At 44.0% G+C, this 19,242-nt stretch overlaps 1 protein-coding gene across 8 annotated transcripts in view; it reads left to right on the forward strand.

The window, feature by feature from the left end:
* Positions 1–19,242, forward strand: part of LOC124012521 (rho guanine nucleotide exchange factor 2-like) — a 91,504-nt gene that overhangs the window by 62,819 nt on the left and 9,443 nt on the right. For all 8 annotated transcript variants that reach the window (XM_046326244.1, XM_046326245.1, XM_046326242.1 and 5 more), the window contains 12 exons: positions 833–976; positions 1,333–1,583; positions 5,060–5,185; positions 6,094–6,211; positions 6,482–6,558; positions 6,854–7,025; positions 10,074–10,150; positions 10,376–10,548; positions 10,624–10,691; positions 11,920–12,114; positions 15,524–15,622; positions 15,727–15,776. In XM_046326244.1, coding sequence (XP_046182200.1) covers positions 833–976; positions 1,333–1,583; positions 5,060–5,185; positions 6,094–6,211; positions 6,482–6,558; positions 6,854–7,025; positions 10,074–10,150; positions 10,376–10,548; positions 10,624–10,691; positions 11,920–12,114; positions 15,524–15,622; positions 15,727–15,776 — 1,550 coding nt within the window. The remainder of the gene's footprint in view (positions 1–832; positions 977–1,332; positions 1,584–5,059; positions 5,186–6,093; positions 6,212–6,481; positions 6,559–6,853; positions 7,026–10,073; positions 10,151–10,375; positions 10,549–10,623; positions 10,692–11,919; positions 12,115–15,523; positions 15,623–15,726; positions 15,777–19,242) is intronic.

Genomic DNA, 19,242 nt, shown 5'->3' on the forward strand with positions numbered 1-19,242 from the left:
GGTGCCGTTCCCCTCACAGCTCCGTAGGCAAGCACCATGGTCTTGTAGCGGATGCGAGCTTCAACTGGAAGCCAGTGGAGAGAGCGGAGGAGCGGGGTGACGTGAGAGAACTTGGGAAGGTTGAACACTAGACGGGCTGCGGCGTTCTGGATGAGTTGTAGGGGTTTAATGGCACAGGCAGGGAGCCCAGCCAACAGCGAGTTGCAGTAATCCAGACGGGAGATGACAAGTGCCTGGATTAGGACCTGCGCCGCTTCCTGTGTGAGGCAGGGTCGTACTCTGCGGATGTTGTAGAGCATGAACCTACAGGAACGTGCCACCGTCTTGATGTTAGTTGAGAACGACAGGGTGTTGTCCAGGATCACGCCAAGGTTCTTAGCGCTCTGGGAGGAGGACACAATGGAGTTGTCAACCGTGATGGCGAGATCATGGAACGGGCAGTCCTTCCCCGGGAGGAAGAGCAGCTCCGTCTTGCCGAAGTTCAGCTTGAGGTGGTGATCCGTCATCCACACTGATATGTCTGCCAGACATGCAGAGATGCGATTCGCCACATTTGTGCTATGTATTTGCTACTGATCTTGAGCCTAGGCATACAGATTGTGTAATTCATGCAAGTCTTTGGGTCTGGGACAAGGTTGCATCCATTACATAGGGAAAGTCCTCAGGGATTTGGGGTAGAGGGTAAAAGAGATATCGGCAACTATCATGTCCATGTCTACATTGAAAATGTTTATATGAAAAAAGGATGAATATATATTAATTGTCAGGAGAGATTTTAAGACAATTACAGGCCATTTGTTGTTTACACTGGATGAACGTTTTACTCTCTCAGGAGAAGTGTACTACGCCTCCATGCTGGAGGAAATGGAGATTGAGGGGCGGGATTTTGAGGCGGACTCATGGAGCATGGCGGTGGACTCCGGCTACCTGCAGACGCATCGCAAAGACATTATCAAAAGGCAGGACGTCATCTATGGTGAGAGTGGTGACATGCACTGTACGTCTTGAACCTCTTTTCCTTTGTGGTGAAAAGTTCATGGGCTGGGCGATGGAAAAAGTAGCAATTGCAGAGGCTGGTTGTTTCAGATCATGGCCACCATCCACTACAGTTGTGCCCTTGAGCAAGGCACTTAACCCCGACATAGCTCCAGGGGTGCAGCTGACCCTGTGCCTCCTCCCAAATGTTCATATGTGTGTGTTTCTGTCAGGTGATGTGTTTCTTTCAGGTGATGAACAGAGCAAAATATGAATTTCCTTCGCTAGATGGGCAATTCTATTTTATCCCCATGTTACACGATTGACTCTTTCTTTGCGTTTTTTTGTCCCCCGCAGAGCTGATCCAGACAGAGCTGCACCACGTGCGGACACTTCGCATTATGGAGCGGGTGTTCCGCCAGGGCATGCTGGAGGAGGTGCAGCTGGAGCCGGGCGTGGTGCACGCCATCTTCCCCTGCCTGGACCGCCTCACTGGCATCCATGTACGCTTCCTGGCACAGCTGCTCACACGACGCAACCACAGCCTGCAGACTGGCAGCACCTACAACTTCACTATCCACCAGCTGGGAGATGTGCTGCTGGAACAGGTACAGTAGGTAGACAGACATGGACATTATACCAACTGCCTTATGTGATGTATACATTTACCATTCTATATCTCTCCTACCCTGCCTTTCTAAGCGTCTTCAAAAGCCAAGTTATCAGACAAATCACCGACCATTTCGAATCCCACCGTACCTTCTATGCAATCTGGCTTCCGAGCTGTTCATGGGTGCACCTCAGCCACGCTCAAGGTCCTAAACGATATCATAACTGCCATCGATAAGAGACAATACTGTGCAGCCGTATTCATCGACTTGGCCAGGGCGTTCGACTCAGTCAATCACCACATTCTTATCGGCAGACTCAACAGCCTTGGTTTCTCAAATGACTGCCTCACCTGGTTCACCAACTACTTCTCTGATAGAGTTCAGTGTGTCAAATCGGAGGGCCTGTTGTCCGGACCTCTGGCAGTCTCTATGGTTGTGCCACAGGGTTCAATTCTCGGGCCGACTCTGGATACATCAATGATGACGCTCTTGCTGCTGGTGATTCTCTGATCCAACTCTTTGCAGACGACACCATTGTGTATACTTCTGGCCCTTCTTTGGACACTGCTAACTAATCTCCAGATGAGCTTCAATGCCATACAACACTCCTTCCGTGGCCTCCAACTGCTCTTAAATGCAAGTAAAACTAAATGCATGCTCATCAACTGATTGCTGCCTGCACCTGCCCGCCAGTCCAGCATCACTACTCTGGACGGTTCTGACCTAGAATATATGGACAACTACAAATACCTAGGTGTCTGGTTAGACTGTAAACTCTCCTTCCAGACCCACATTAAGCATCTCCAATCCAAAATTAAATCTAGAATCAACTTCCTATTTCGCAGTGAAGCATCCTTCACTCATGCTGCCAAACATACCCTCGTAAAACTGACTATCCTATCGATCCTTGACTTCGGCGATGTCATTTACAAAATAGCCTCCAACACTCTACTCAACAAATTGGATGCAGTCTATCACATTACCATCCATTTTGTCACCAAAGCCCCATATACTACCCACCACTGCGACCTGTATGCACTCGGTGGCTGGCCTTCACTTCATACTCGTCGCCAAACCCACTGGCTCCAGGTTATCTACAAGTCTTTGTTAGGTAAAGCCCTGCCTTATCTAAGTTCACTGGTCACCATAGCAGCGCCCACCCGCAGCACTCACTCCAGCAGGTATATTTCACTGGTCTTCCCCAAAGCCAATTCCTCCTTTAACCACCTTTCCTTCCAGTTCTCTGCTGCCAATGACTGGAACGAACTGCAAAAATTGAAAACTTTTTTTCGACTGTATTATTGACTGTATGTTTGTTTATTCCTTGTGTAACTCTGTGTTGTTGTATGTGTCCAACTGCTTTGGTTTATCTTGGCCAGGTCGCAGTTGTGAGAACTTGTTCTCAACTATCCTACCTGGTTAAATAAAAGTGAAATATATATATTTTTAAATTCATTTTTATTTTAACCTTTATTTAATTAGGCAAGTCAGTTAAGGTCAAATTTTTATTTACAATGACGGCCTAGGAACAGTGGGTTACCTGCCTTGTTCAGAGGAGAACGACATATTTTTTTCCTTGTCAGCTCGGGGATTCAATCTAGCAACCTTTTGGTTACTGGCCCAACACTCTAAACACGAGGCTGCCCACCCATACTAATTTGTCATTAATTCTTTGTAAGACCTGATCAACGATCTGGCCTTGATAGTCAGTCACATGTAATCTTAACTACAGTCGTGGCCAAATGTTTTGAGAATGACACAAATATGAATTTTCACAAAGTTGCTGCTTCAGTGTCTTTAGATATTTTTGTCAGATGTTACTATGGAATACTGAAGTATAATTACAAGCATTTCATAAGTGTCAAAGGTTTTTATTGACAATTACATGAAGTTAATGCAAAGAGTCAATATTTGCAGTGTTGACCCTTCTTTTGCAAGACCTCTGCAATCCACCCTTGCATGCTGTCAATTAACTTCTGGGCCACATCCTGATGGCAGCCCATTCCTGCATAATTAATGCTTGGAGTTTGACAGAATATGCAGGTTTTTGTTTGTCCACCCGCCTCTTGAGGATTGACCACAAGTTGTCAATGGGATTAAAGTCTGGGGAGTTTCCTGGCCATGGACCCAAAATATCTATGTTTTGTTCCCCAAGCTACTTAGTTATCACTTTTGCCTTATGGCAAGCTGGTCCATCATGCTGGAAAAGGCATTGTTCATCACCAAACTGTTCCTGGATGGTTGGGAGAAGTTGCTCTCGGAGGATGTGTTGGTACCATTCTTTATTCATGGCTGTGTTCTTAGGCAAAATTGTGAGTTAGCCCACTCCCTTGACTGAGAAGCAACCCCACACATGAATGGTCTCAGGATGCTTTCCTGTTGGCATGACACAGGACTGATGGTAGCGCTCACCTTGTCTTCTCCAGACAAGCTTTTTTCCGGATGCCCCAAACAATTGGAAAAGGGATTCATCAGAGAAAATGACTTTACCCCAGTCTTCAGCAGTCCAGTCCTCAGCAGTCCAATCCCTGTACATTTTGCAGAATATCAGTCTGTCCCTGATGTTTTTCCTGGAGAGAAGTGGCTTCTTTGCTGCCCTTCTTGACACCAGGCCATCCTCCAAAAGTCTTTGCCTCACTGTGTGTGCCAATGTACTCACTCATGCCTGCTGCCATTCCTGAGCAAGTTCTGTACTGGTGGTGACCCGATCCCGCAGCTGAATAAAATGTAGGAGACAGTCCTGGCGCTTGCTGGACTTTCTTTGGCACCCTGAAGCCTTCTTCACAACAATTTAACCGCTCTCCTTGAAGTTCTTGATGATCCAATAAATGGTTGATTTAGATGCAATCTTACTGGCAGCAATATCCTTGCCTGTGAAGCCCTTTTTGTGCAAAGAAATTATGACGGCTATGTTTCCTTGCAGGTAACCATTATTAACAGAGGAAGAACTATGATTCCAAGCACCACCCCCCTTTTGAAGCTTCTGTCAGTCTGTTATTCGAACTCAATCAGCATGACAGAGTGATCTCCAGCCTTGTCCTCGTCAACACTCACATCTGTGTTAACGAGAGAATCACTAACATGATGTCAGTTGGTACTTGTGTGGCAGGGCTGAAATGCAGTGGACATGTTTTGGGGGGATTCAGTTCATTTGCATGGCAAAGCGGAACTTTGCAATTAATTGCAATTCATCTGATCACTCTTCATAACATTTTGGAGTATATGCAAATTACCATCATACAAACTGAGGCAACAGACTTTGTTAAAATTAATATTTGTGTCATTTTCAAAACTTTTGGCTATGACTGTAAACTATACAGCCAGAGGAGTATGGTCCTCCCCTAGTTCCTCTCGAGGTTTCTTCCTTCCAGGGAGTTGATCCTAGCCACTCTGCTTCTGATTGAACTTTGGGGTCTAGGCCAGGGTACTTTAAATATATTTTACTTGATTGACGGATTGATTGTTTCTCTCAGTTCTCGGGCCAGTGTGCTGACGAGATGAGAAAGACCTACGCTGAGTTCTGCAGCCGCCACCTGAAGGCTGTCAAGCTGTACAAGGAGCTGCTGGCCAGAGACAAGAGGTTCCAGTACTTCATACGGGTAAGACGAAGAAGGAGAAGGGAAACACAAGAAGGATAGAATGAGTGATGAGACTTAATGCAATGTTTTACTTTTAAAACAATGCTTTTTAGAACGCTTTGGCACTATTCACATAATGTATTTCCTATCAATAAAAAAACCTTGAATTGAGATTGAAAGGGGGGGGTAGAGTGAACAACAGAGGGAGAGCTTTTGTGTTTTCGTAATTCTTTAATAAACCCACATTTTTGTCACCGTTACTAAGGTCTTAATTGCGATGATCATAATATTTGGTGGTTTCACCTTCCTTAGCAGAGAGAGAGAGAGTGAGAGAGGGGTCACATAGAAAGCAAAATAGGCCAATGGGAATGTGTGCGTACTTGTGTGTTTACTGATAATGAGTGTTCTGAACTGTGAGGAGTTGGAGTTGTATTACCATTTACTTTGCTAACCTTGCCTTTTGTAATTGGCACCTTTCCAATTAATAATTTATACTCCGTACAATATCATGTGTTATTTGATATTTTTCTATTGTAAGTTGTATGTTTTATCTTTCGTTTAGATTTAAAGCTCTTCAAGCTAGTTTTGAAGTTGTTTCATTCGTATCGAGTGACGTCGCCAGAATTTCGGTTTAAAATATGATTTGCTCTTGATTGCGTTACAAAACACAGATATGTGTTTTTTTCCAACCATCCCTCGTGTGTTTGCCGCTTTTCCTGTCTCTTCTCAACTCTTTTTGTCCTGTTCATATGAATTACTTCCCTTCTCCTGCTCTTTCGCTCTTATACCCTTCCTTTCACTCTCCTTCGCCTTTCTCTCTCACGCGCTTTCCTGCTCTCTTTCAAACTAACTCTCTTTCCCTCTCCCTCCCTTCTGTCTCGTTCACCTTTCATCTCTCTTTCACCCTCTCTTCCTCGCTCTCTGTTCAGCGGGTGTGTCGGGGTCACCTGTTGCGTCGCCATGGCGTCCAGGAGTGCATCCTGTTGGTCACTCAACGCATCACCAAGTACCCTGTCCTCATCCAGCGTATCCTTGACAACACCAAGGGTGAGAAAAACACCCCGTTGATACGAAAGCAGGGGCGAGGGTAATATATCAAAGCCCTCCTCACTTTAGATTGAAAGATATGGTTGGGGGCAGCAAACAGTTATGTGGGGTGTAAAATAATGTAGCCGAACTATGCCAGCTTTTTATATCATGAGGCAAATTAGTTCCTCAGGACTAACTAAAAGCACAGGGCCTTTAAAGTCAATGGCGGAGCATGGTAAAAATCAGCACTACTAATGATATGTCTAACCACCTTATATCCCCCCCCAGACAATGAAGAGGAGGCCTCCTGTCTGACCCAGTCTCTGACCCAGATCAGGGAGCTACTTAGCTCAGTGGACCAGCAGGTGCTTTATTCGTCCATTTATAGTTTGATTTACTCAAGTTATCACTGAGATCGACTCTGACATGAACCAGCACATGTTAGTCAGATTGAAATAAAAAACACCATTTTGACTTTCCACACTTTATCTATAAACCCGTCCTTTTACTATGAGAAAGTTACAATTACACAGTGCAGAAAATGTATTGCACACTAGCACTATTGTGAACCAGGGTTGTGTTCATTAGGGCACGGAACCGGATGATTCTCAGTCCATTTGCTTCCAATCAGTGCCTAATGAACATGACCCTGCTGTCCAGGTGATGGAGCTGGAGCGGACTCATCGGCTGCAGGAGATCCGGGCCAGGCTGGACCCACGGGTCGAGGCCAAGGTGAGGGACGGGGGCCTTTTCAGGGGAGGAGAGTTGCTCCGCAGGAGACTCATCCATGAGGGAACGCTGCTCTGGAAGACCCCTGGGTCCAGGCTCAAAGGTGTGTGTGTGAGTGGAAGTGTCTGTGTGTGTCAGTGGAGGCTGAGGACAGGGACTTTGTAATGACTTGAATGGAACAGTTTCAAACACATGGTAACCAGCCTCCACTAGCTTAATTTGTCAAATAAGTTTGTACAGTTCCTTCAGAAAGTATTCATAGCCCTGGACTTCTTCCACATTTTGTTGTGTTACAACCTGAATTCAAAATGGTTTAATATTTACATTTACATTTAAGTCATTTAGCAGACGCTCTTATCCAGAGCGACTTACAAATTGGTAAATGACTATTGTAGTTGGAAATGGCAGATTTGTTATGGAATATCTACATTGGCCGTACAGAGGCCCATTATCAGCAACCATCACTCCCGTATTCCAATGGCACGTTGTGTTAGCTAATCCAAGTTTATCATTTTAAAAGGCTAATTGATCATTAGAAAACCCTTTTGCAATTATGTTAGCACAGCTAAAAACTGTTCTTATGATTATAGAGGCAATAAAACTGTCCTTCTTTAGACTAGTTGAGTATCCAGAGCATCAGCATTTGTGGGTTCGTTTGCAGGCTCAAAATGGCCAGAAACAAAGACCTTTCTTCTGAAACTCATCAGTCTATTCTTGTTCTGAGAAATGAAGGCTATTCCATGCGAGAAATTGCCAAGAAACTGAAGATCTCGTACAACGCTGTGCACTACTCCCTTCACAGAACAGCGCAAATGGTCTCTAACCAGAATAGAAATAGGAGTGGGAGGCCCCGGTGCACAACTGAGCAAAAGGACAAGTACATTAGAGTGTCTAGTTTGACAAACAGACACCTCACAAGTCCTCAACTTGCAGCTTTATTAAATAGTATCCTCAAAACACAAGTCTCAACATCAACAGTGAAGAGGTGACTCTGGGATGTGGCCTTCTAGGCAGAGTTGTGAAGAAAAAGCCATATTACATTTACATTTAAGTCATTTAGCAGACGCTCTTATCCAGAGCGACTTACAAATTGGTGCATTCACCTTATGACATCCAGTGGAACAGCCACTTTACAATAGTGCATCTAAATATTTTAAGGGGGGAGGGGGGTGAGAAGGATTACTTTATCCTATCCTAAGTATTCCTTAAAGAGGTGGGGTTTCAGGTGTCTCCGGAAGGTGGTGATTGACTCCGCTGTCCTGGCGTCGTGAGGGAGTTTGTTCCACCATTGGGGAGCCAGAGCAGCGAACAGTTTTGACTGGGCTGAGCGGGAACTGTACTTCCTCAGTGGTAGGGAGACGAGCAGGCCAGAGGTGGATGAACGCAGTGCCCTTATTTGGGTGTAGGGCCTGATCAGAGCCTGGAGGTACTGAGGTGCCGTTCCCCTCACAGCTCCGTAGGCAAGCACCATGGTCTTGTAGCGGATGCGAGCTTCAACTGGAAGCCAGTGGAGAGAGCGGAGGAGCGGGGTGACGGAGAGAACTTGGGAAGGTTGAACACTAGACGGGCTGCGGCGTTCTGGATGAGTTGTAGGGGTTTAATGGCACAGGCAGGGAGCCCAGCCAACAGCGAGTTGCAGTAATCCAGACGTGACAAGTGCCTGGATTAGGACCTGCGCCGCTTCCTGTGTGAGGCAGGGTCGTACTCTGCGGATGTTGTAGAGCATGAACCTACAGGAACGTGCCACCGTCTTGATGTTAGTTGAGAACGACAGGGTGTTGTCCAGGATCACACCAAGGTTCTTAGCGCTCTGGGAGGAGGACACAATGGAGTTGTCAACCGTGATGGCGAGATCATGGAACGGGCAGTCCTTTTTGTGAAGTTCAGCTTGAGGTGGTGATCCGTCATCCACACTGATATGTCTGCCAGACATGCAGAGATGCGATTAATATCTTTTCTTTCTCGCCCATCTACACACCATACCCCATAATGACAAAGTGAAAACATGTTTTTAGAAATGTTTGCTAATTTATTGAAAATTGAATACAGCAATATCTCATTTACATAAGTATTTACACCCCTTACTCAATACTTTGTAGAAGCAACTTTGGCAGCGATTACAGCTGTGAGTCTTTCTGAGTAAGTCTCTTAAGAGCTTTGCACACCTGGATTGTGCAACATTTGCCCATTTATTATTTTCAAAATTCTTCAATCTCTGTCAAATTGGTTGTTGATCATTGCTAGACAACCATTGTCAGGTCTTGCCATATATTTTCAAGTAGATTTAAGTCAAAACTGTATCTCAGAACATTCACTGTCTTCTTGGTATGTAACTGTGTAGCTGTTTAAACCATTGGGCTCATGGTAAAATCCCTGTGTGGTTACCTTCCTCTCCGGCAACTGAGGTAGGAAGGACGTCTGTGTCTTTATTTTGACTGGGTGTATTGATACACCATCCAAAAGTCTAATTACTAAATTCACCATGCTCAAAGGGAAATTCAGTGTCTGGTTTTTTAAATGTTTACCCATCTACCAATAGGTGCCCTTCTTTGCGAGGCATGAGAAAACCTCCCTGGTATGTTTGGTTGAATCTGTACTTGAAATTAACTGCTTGACTGACCTTACAGATAATTGTATGTGTGGGGTAGTCACTCAAACATGGTAAACACCATTATTATGATTTGTTAAGCAAATGCTTACTCCTGAACTTATTTAGGCTTGCCATAACAAAGGGGTTAAATACTTATTGACTTATTGTTTTTTTGGTGGGGGGGAAACATAATTCCACTTTGACATAATGCGGTATTTATTGTGTGTAGGCCAGTGACAAAATATCTCAATTGAATCCATTTTAAATTTAGGCTGTAACACATCGACATTGGAAAAAAGTCAAGGGTTGTGAATACTTTCTGAAGGCACTGTAGGGATGGAACTATCCCCAAAACATGTTGCTTACTCATGTCTTAAAGGAGGTTTTTCTTTTGTGTGTGTGTGTGTGTGTGTGTGTGTGTGTGTGTGTGTGTGTGTGTGTGTGTGTGTGTGTGTGTGTGTGTGTGTGTGTGTGTGTGTGTGTGTGTGTGTGTGTGTGTGTGTGTGTGTGTGTGTGTGTGTGTGTGTGTGTGTGTGTGTGTGCGCGTGCGTGTGTGTTTAGATGTGCAGGTCCTGCTGATGACAGACATCCTAGTGTTCCTACAGGAAAAAGACCAGAGGTTCATCTTCCCTTGTCTAGTAAGCACACACACGCACGCACGCACGCACGCACACACACACACACACACACACACACACACACACACACACACACACACACACACACACACACACACTGACAAATACATCAAACAAAAAACACTTGAATATAGAGAGACTTGTTTCGTCACAATTGAATATACTATATGGAAGGTCAGGGAATATAGCAACTACCCTTATTTTTCTCTCTCTTTCTCTTTTCAGGACAAGTCTCCGGTCCTCTCCCTGCAGAACCTCATGATTAGGGAGATAGCCAATCAGGAGCGAGGGCTCTTCCTCATCAGTGACTCCTCTCCTCCGGAGATGTACGAGGTCCATGCTGCCTCAAAAGATGACAAGAACACCTGGATACGCATCATACAGCACACTGTCAGCAGGTATATACATAAACACACACACACAGAGACACGCACAAACTGCTCATATCATCACTATCATTTCTGTCTCTGCAGTTGTCCTTCCAGGGAAGAGTTCCCACTCATAGAGACTGAAGACAAGGCCCTTCTGAGACGACTGAAAGGTCAGCAATGAACACACACTCATACAGATCTATATGTAATGTAGGGATGGCAAGATTGCGCCAACATACTCGGCGGCCCTATTTATTACTTTATTTGCTCGGGACGTTTATCTTCTGGACATTAGATCGCCTATAAAAGTCACCATAAATTCCACTTCCCAGACCTTGAACCCTTTGTTTTATATTCTGGATAATTTCTTGATTTCTTGTTTAGATGTTTTATTATTTGTGTATTTGTGTTGTATTCTACTGCACTGTTGGAACTAGTGACATAAGCTTTTTGCTCTACCTGCTATAACACCTGCAAATCTGTGTACGTGGCCAATACTTTGATTCGATCTGATGTAGGTATAAACACACTTGTTTGCACATAAGAACTCTGTTTCACTTCTTCTCTACATGACCCTCTGTCAATCTGTCTTCCTCTCTACCTTTCTCCATCGTTCTTTCTCTATCAACCCCTTTGACCATCTCCATTCCTTCGTTTCTCTATCTACACGTCTCCCTTTCAAGCTCTATCTCTCTCTCTCCACCCCTCACTTCCTCTCCACCCCCCCCCCAACCCACCCCTCTATCTCTCCCTCTCTCTACATGGTGCCTACAGTACAACGTGCAATTCTCACTCTGTGTGTAGGAGGACAAGTGTGAAGCCTGCCTCCTACTCAATCCCAGTGGAGGAGCTCGTCAAACTCTATCTTTCCATCACGGCTTTTCTGTCTCTCAATTTCACTATCTTGGACTCTCATCTTTCTTGCTCACTTGTACATTCTATTCTTGCACTTCTTCTTTTGTTTTTCTCTCCCTTTGTCTCTCCCTCTTTTCTCTCTCCCTTCTTCCTTTTCTCGATCTCTCACTTATAGCCTACATCCAACTGAACAATGTGTGAACATGATTGCCCCCACTGTTAAGTCAAGAGGTCTTTAAGAAGAGCATCAAGTCAGTCTTTCCCTCTATCCCCCACCCCTCTATCCCCCTCTATCCCCCACCCCTCTACCCCCCTCTATCCCCACCCTCTATCCCCCACCCCTCTATCCCCCTCCCTCTACCCCCCTCTATCCCCCCTCTATCCCCCACCCCTATCTCCCCCCTCTATCCCCCACCCCTCTATCCCCCCCCCTCTATCCCCCTCCCCCCTCTATCCCCCACCCCTCTATCCCCCCTCTATCCCCCACCCCTCTCTACCCTACCCTACCCATCTTCCTCTTTCCACGTTCATCTCTCCGTCCAGCGGACATCCAGCAGAAGGATCGGGAGGTGCTGGAGCTGCTCCAGGAGCGGGTCACATTGTTCTCGGACCTGGCTGAGGTGACGGGGGGTCAGGAGGTCATGCTGCCGGGGGGCCCCAACTCCCGGAACCTGTTCCGGGCCGACACACCCCATGCGCCACTCGGCGAGAGATTGCTCACTGATGCCATCGCAGAGGGTGAGGGGTTGGTGGAGGGAGTGGGGGGCAAGGAGAGGGTGTGGGAGCAGAGTGAGGGAGAGGGGGGCGATATAGAGTTAGGGCAAGGGAGAGCAAGAGTAGAGCGCAAGAGAGTTGTTAAAGGACCAGTGCAGCAGTTTTTGATATCAATATCAAATCATTTCTGGGTAACAATTTATTACCTAACAGTTTTCCATAAAAATGGTCAAAAAGCAACTAAAGTTAGAAAACTGTTAGGTGTCTGCGAATCTACCTAATTGGTGGGTCCAAATAGGAAGCATATGTAACCTGAAGACTAGCTGTTGGCAGAGAGGTTTGGAACTCTCTTTGTTATTGTTATCTTGACTTATATTGCCTGGTGATGTTACCAGGAAAGCCACAACTCCGCCTATGCAAAACCTGAGGTAAATTGTATTTTCAACTAGCAAATATCATGAAATAACACTGATCAAGTTTGTTCACACTTTTACAGTTTAGTTTCATCAGCTGTTGTACAATATGATACAGAACACAGGAAAAACAGAATTGAGTGCACTGGACCTTTAAGCAAATTTAGAGAGGTTTAGACTGGAAGAGAGAGAGCGCGATATAGGGAGATGTTGAAACAGAGAGGAGAGCAAGACTAGAGAGGAAAATAAGCAGACAGGAGATAAAGATGGAGAAGCGCAAATAGCCTGCTTAAATGCAGAAACACAACTGCTACTGTGCTTTCCACTTAACTGACTGCAACAATACTTCAAAGTTTAATTATGGTTGCTATGAAATGCCTTGGCATGTTTTCAGTTGTACTTGGCAATGCACTTAGTCTAAGCATCAACTGTCGCTATTCCTTTACTCAATATTCTACGGATGCATGTGCAATGTGTAGCTTGCCCGCCCAAATAGAAAACAATCATACAAATCATATAAGAATCTTGTATGGCAGGAGAAGATAACTTTTTTTTAAAAATGTTTACAAATAATCTGGTAAGATGTTATGTTTTACCTTATATGTCAGTGGTGTACTGTTGAAGTCGGAAGTTTACATACAGTTTGTTTGGACTCATTAAAACTCGTTTTTCAACCACTCCACAAATGTCTTGTTAGTTTTGGCAAGTCGGTTAGGACATCTACTTCGTGCATGACACAAGTCATTTTTCCAACAATTGTTTAGAGACAGATTATTTCACTTATAATTCACCGCATCACAATTCCAGTGGGCCAGAAGTTTACATACAAGTTGACTGTGCCTTTAAACAGCTTGGAAAATTCCAGAAAATTATGTCATGGCTTTAGAAGCTTCTGATAGGCTAATTGACATCATTTGAGTTAATTGGAGGTGTACCAGTGGATGTATTTCAAGGCCTACTGTCAAACTCAGTGCCTCTTTGCTTTACATCATGGGAAAATCAAAAGAAATCAGCCAAGACTCAGAGAACAATTGTAGACGTCCACAAGTCTGGTTCATCATTTGGAGCAATTTCCAAATGCCTGAAGCATGTTCATCTGTACAAACAATAGTACGCAAGTATAAACACCATGGGACCACACAGCCGTCATACCGCTCAGGAAGGAGACACGTTCTGTGTCCTAGAGATGAACATACTTTGGTGCGAAAAGTGAAAATCAATCCCAGAACAACAGCAAAGGACCTTGTGAAGATACTGGTACAATAGTATCTATACCAACATTAAAATGAGTCCTAAGTCGACATAACCTGAAAGGCTGCTCAGCAAGGAAGAAACCACTGCTCCAAAACCGCCATAAAAAAGCCAAACTACGGTTTGCAACTACACACAGGGAAAAATATTGTACTCTTTGGAGAAATGTCCTCTGGTCTGATGAAACAAAAAGGGGACTGTTTGGCCATAATGACCATCGTTATGTTTGGAGGAAAAAGGGGGAGGCTTGCAAGCAGAAGAACACCATCCCAACCGTGAAGCATGGGGGTGTCAGCATCATGTTGTTGGGGTGTTTTGCTGCAGGAGGGACTGGTGCACTTCACAAATAGATGGCATCATGAGGATGTAAAAGTATGTGGATATATTGAAGCAACATCTCAAGACATCAGTCAGGAAGTTAAAGCTTGGTCGCAAATGGGTCTTCCAAATGGACAATGACCCCAAGCATACTTCCAAAGTTGTGGCAAAATGGCTTAAGGACAACAAAGTCAAGGTATTGGAGTGGCCATCACAAAGCCCCGACCTCAATCCTACAGAAAACTTGTGGGCAGAACTGAAAAGGCCTGTGCCAGCAAGGAGGCCTACAAACCTGACTCAGGTACACCAGCCCTGTCAGGAGGAATAGGTCAAAATTCACCCAACTTATTTTGGGAAGCTTGTGGAAGGCTAGCCGAAACGTTTGACACGAGTTAAAGAATTTAAAGGCAATGCACACTAATACTAATTCAGTGTATGTAAACTTCTGACCCACTGGGACTGTGATGAAAAACATTAAAGCTGCAATAAAACAGTCTCTCTACCATTGTTCTGACACTTCACATTCTTAAAATAAAGTGGTGATCCTAACTGACCTAAGACAGGGACATTTTACAAGGAATGTCAGGAATTGTGAAAAACTGAGTTTAAATGCATTTGGCTAAGGTGTATGTAAACTTCTGACTTCCGACTTGTGTCAATAATTCTCAAACATCTCCTTGTGGACCCCCAGCCGAATACATGATGGTTGTCATTTTCCCACATAGATATGGTACGACATATCTGAGACAAAATAAATGAATTAAACAGTATGAGTCATCAATTAATGTTCTAAGAAAAGTATGTATGATTATGTAACCTCTACAAAATAAATGCTTTCCTTATAGGTTTCACATGTTTTCTTTAAGTCAACATATAAAAAACCATGGCAATTACTATCTGAAAATACAATATTGGTAGATACATTTTCATTTTCAAGATTGAGTTTCCATGGTAAGAAAACAATAGGCTGGGTAGCACATCCTACTGGACAGTTGATTTATCTAAAGATATCCCTTTACTCTCCAATCAAGGATTTTAACCAAGCCCAGCCCAGCCCTGCTTAGGTTTGATATTTGTCACTGACTACTACCAATGTGCTATCGAGAGATTGATTGTTGAGATATAAATATATTACCAGATACTTATGATATTATTTGTTAGATTATTATACAAATAATCTTCTTCTGCCATACAAGGTTCTTATTTAAATGTTCATGATTATTTTTACATTAATGTTGTTTGTGTATTTGCTGCCATATGTATTACATAGAAGTTCCAGGTAGAACATGTTTCTATATCATTTCCTTGTGGGCGGTTCACTTCACGACCAATGGAATGGTCTAAAATGTAAAAACTCGACCCACACTGTGTCGTAGGTGAGTTAAAATGAATGCACCATACATTTTTTGTTAAGGCACTAATGATGTGTTGTCTGTCTTTGTGTCTCCCAGTGGATAGGCTGAGTGAGCTACTCCTGGGCTCCACCTTTGAAATGCCTCTGCCCTGCAGTTTCAACGGTCACCCGAACCACACAGGGGCACTAGTGATCAGTGAGTGACTCCTTTGTGCCATTGATTGACAAGTTGTATAGTAGTCTAGACTCCATAGCACTGATGAGCAATGATCATTGAGTGACCGCTGTGTTTGTTTGTAGACGGTCAGGAGGTGGTTGTCAATGGAACGCACGGGTCCCCAGCAGCAAAGGTGAGGTCCTAATAATAATAATAATAATAATATGGTCATTTACTGTGGTCGACCAGGCTTAGAACCAAGGTCTCCCATGCGCCACAAAACCAAGCTAAAGTCATGCGCTGAGCTACAGTAAAGCCAAGTCCTTAGCTCGGGAAGCTAACAGAAGTCTTCGGGAAGCAGGCAAGATTGCTCATTGTGAGCATGGTTCATGTGTGGGAATCAAATCAAAGTGTAGACTAACAGTGAAATACTTACTTATGGGCCCTTTCCAACTGTACAGAGAGAAAAACATTAAAATAATAGAGAAATTATAACACAAGGAATAAATACACAATGAGTAATGATAACTTGGCTATATACATGGGGAACCAGTACCGAGTTGATGTGCAGGGGTATGAGGTAATTGAAGTAGATATGTACAGTACCAGTCAAAAGTTGACCCAACACACCTCCAGGCTTTGTAAGGGCTATTTGACCAAGAAGGAGAGTGATGGATTGCTGCATCAGATGACCTGGCCTCCACAATCACCCGATCTCAACCAAATTGAGATGGTTTGGGATGAGTTGGAATGCAGAGTGAAGGAAAAGCAGCCAACAAGAGCTCAGCATATGTGGGAACTCCTTCAAGACTGTTGGAAAAGCATTCCAGGTGAAGCTGGTTGAAAGAATGCCAAGAGTGTGCAAAGCTGTCATCAAGGTGAAGCGTGCTACTTTGAAGAATCTAAAATATAGGGTATATTTTGATTTGTTTAACACTTTTTTGGTTACTACATGATTCCATGTGTTTTTTAATAGTTTTGATGTATTCAATATTATTCTACAATGTAGAAAATAGTCAAAATAACTAAAAGCCCTTGAATGAATAGGTCTGTCTAAATGTTTGACTGTACTGTACATGTAGGTAGGGATAAAGTAACTAGGCAACAGGTTAGATAAACAGTAGCAGCAGAGTATGTGATGAGTCAAAAGAGTTCATGCAAAAATGGTCAATGCAGATTGTCGGGGTAGCCATTGCTTAACTATTTAGCAGTCTTTTGGCTTGAGGGTAGAAGGTGTTCAGGGTCCTGTTGGTTCCAGACATCGGTACCACATGCCATGCAGTAGCAGAGAGAACAGTCTATGACTTGGGTGGCTGGAGTCTTAGACAGTTTTGTGCCTTCCTCTGACAACGCCTAGTATAGAGGTCCTGGATGGCACGGAGCTTGGCCCCAGTGATGTACTGGGCCTTACGCACTACCCTTGCGCCTTGCAGTGGGATGCCAAGCAGTTGCCATACCAGGCGGTGATGCAGCCAGTCAAGATGCTCTCAATGGTGCAGCTGTATAACTTTTTGAGGGCCCATGCCGACTCTTTTCAAGAGACGTTGTTGTGCCCTCTTCACGTCTGTGTTGGTGTGTGTGGACCATGACGATTCCTTAGTGATGTGGATACCGAGGAACTTGAAGCTCTCAACCTGCTCCACTACAACTCCGTTGATGTGGATGTGGGAGTGCTCGCCCCTACATTTCCTGTAGTCCACGATCAGCTCCTTTGTCTTGCTGACATTGAGGGAGAGGTTGTTTTCCTGGAACCACACTTCCAGGTACTACCGTCGTATTGGCAGACTTAATGATGATGTTGAGGTTGTGCACGGCCACGCAGTTCTGGGTGAAGGTGAACAGAGAGTACACAAGGGGACCAAGCACGCACCCCTGAGGGGCCCCCGTGTTGAGGGTCACCGTGACAGTGTTGTTGCCTACACTCACCACCTGGGGGCGGCCCGTCAGGAAGTCCAGGATACAGTTGCAGAGGGAGGTGTTCAGTCCCAGGGTCCTCTCTCCCTGCCGTCCGGGACAGCTGCTGCTGTCATGCATGGTTTGGGTTGCTAGCCTCAAAGCGAGCATAGAAGGTATTTAGCTCATCTGTTAAGCTTGCATCACTGGACAGCGCTCCTGGGTTTCCATTTGTAATCTGTGATAGTTTGCAAGCCCTGCCACATCCGAAGAGCACCAGAGCCGGTGTAGTAGGATTCAGCCCCTGTGTTGGTAGCACCATGCTTCAACTAACTGATCAAACGGAAATTTGTTGTGAGAATTATTTACCATATACTTTTTATAGGCAGGGTTCAATTCCATATTACACTCTGGAGGTGCCCTAAATAGAAATAGGGGTTTGTACCATCGTTGATATTTGCAGAGGATGCCCACAGTGATATTTTAGTGCTTATGAGGTTATGGCCCTGATTTGTCATATGAGTGGCTCCACAGAGATAAATCAATCCAGTTATGAAGGTTAATTGTGCCAATAACATTGTAGACTGAAGTTCATGGTTCGCTGGCCATTTTACAGTGTCATGTCATCATCCAGCTTCTTTTAGTCTAAGATTGATGTATGTCTGGTGGCAACAGCCCCAGGTCTGTCATAAGACAAAATGGGTGTACAAAATGGGTGTAGACAACATTCCTGCCAACATACTGGTCAACCCAAATAAACAAATATTGAAGATAGATTAGCAGTTCTAGTCATTTTTAATATAGGCTTTTGATCGCTTAAAGCTGGGTGATGTTCATTAGAGCAGGGGACCCTTTGAATTAACAGTGAGACACCAATTTTTTATTGGTCACTGGTGCCAGTGAAATAAATGTAGCTGGTCATGTTAGTGTTTGGTTCACAATGAGCTTTTCTTTTTATCAATATTTATTCAATTGTTTTGCAACAATTGGTATGCAGACCAGGTATTCAAAAGGTTTGGTCCGAAGTCTTGGTTGAATCTTTGCAATGCACAAATCAGTCATTATGCACTGTTTTGAATTCAACTTTCGTAAGGTTTCCCCCAAAAACCTTTCCAATTAAAATTTGACTGCAGGGTAGACCTACCTGGCAGAATGATATCATGATGATTTGTATCAGTCGTGGGGCATTTGTTTTGCAAACTCTGCCATCACATAAAAACTACACTATACATTGTACAGTACAAAAACAAAGCTAGCCAAACACAAGTCTCTTGAATGAAAGAGCAACTACACCCTCCAAATTATAATTGTTCCCAGACCTCAAAAGTGGTCTCCTGATGTGGTTTAAGCATTGTTGTAGACTAGTTTTTCTATTAACAAAATAAGTGTGATTTTGAGAATGAAATTCGGGAAAAATATAACCGGGAAAACAGAATTTTCCAAAAGATAAAATTGATTTTATAGGGTCCAATCACTGTGGAGTGACTGTTCAAAATCGCTGACAATAACACCCTTTTTGAGATTGTGCAAAGGGTAGATTTTTTTACTCCTCTTAACAATCAATGTAAAAATGTAATTTTGTGAATGCAGGGTAGGTCATTATAGGCAACAAACTACTTACTCAGCCTGAAAATTAAATATAAAATGTAAATTATGTGCGCATCATCTGCTTTCCCAGGCCAGTATTGTTTTCAATCGGGCCAGTAGCTTTCAGTTGGCACTGGCCTGGTGTGCCACGGGAAAATTTGCCTGAATGTCAAGCCATG

The sequence above is a fragment of the Oncorhynchus gorbuscha genome, linkage group LG24 (genome assembly GCF_021184085.1).
Source record: "Oncorhynchus gorbuscha isolate QuinsamMale2020 ecotype Even-year linkage group LG24, OgorEven_v1.0, whole genome shotgun sequence".
Taxonomy (NCBI): Eukaryota; Metazoa; Chordata; class Actinopteri; order Salmoniformes; family Salmonidae; genus Oncorhynchus; species Oncorhynchus gorbuscha.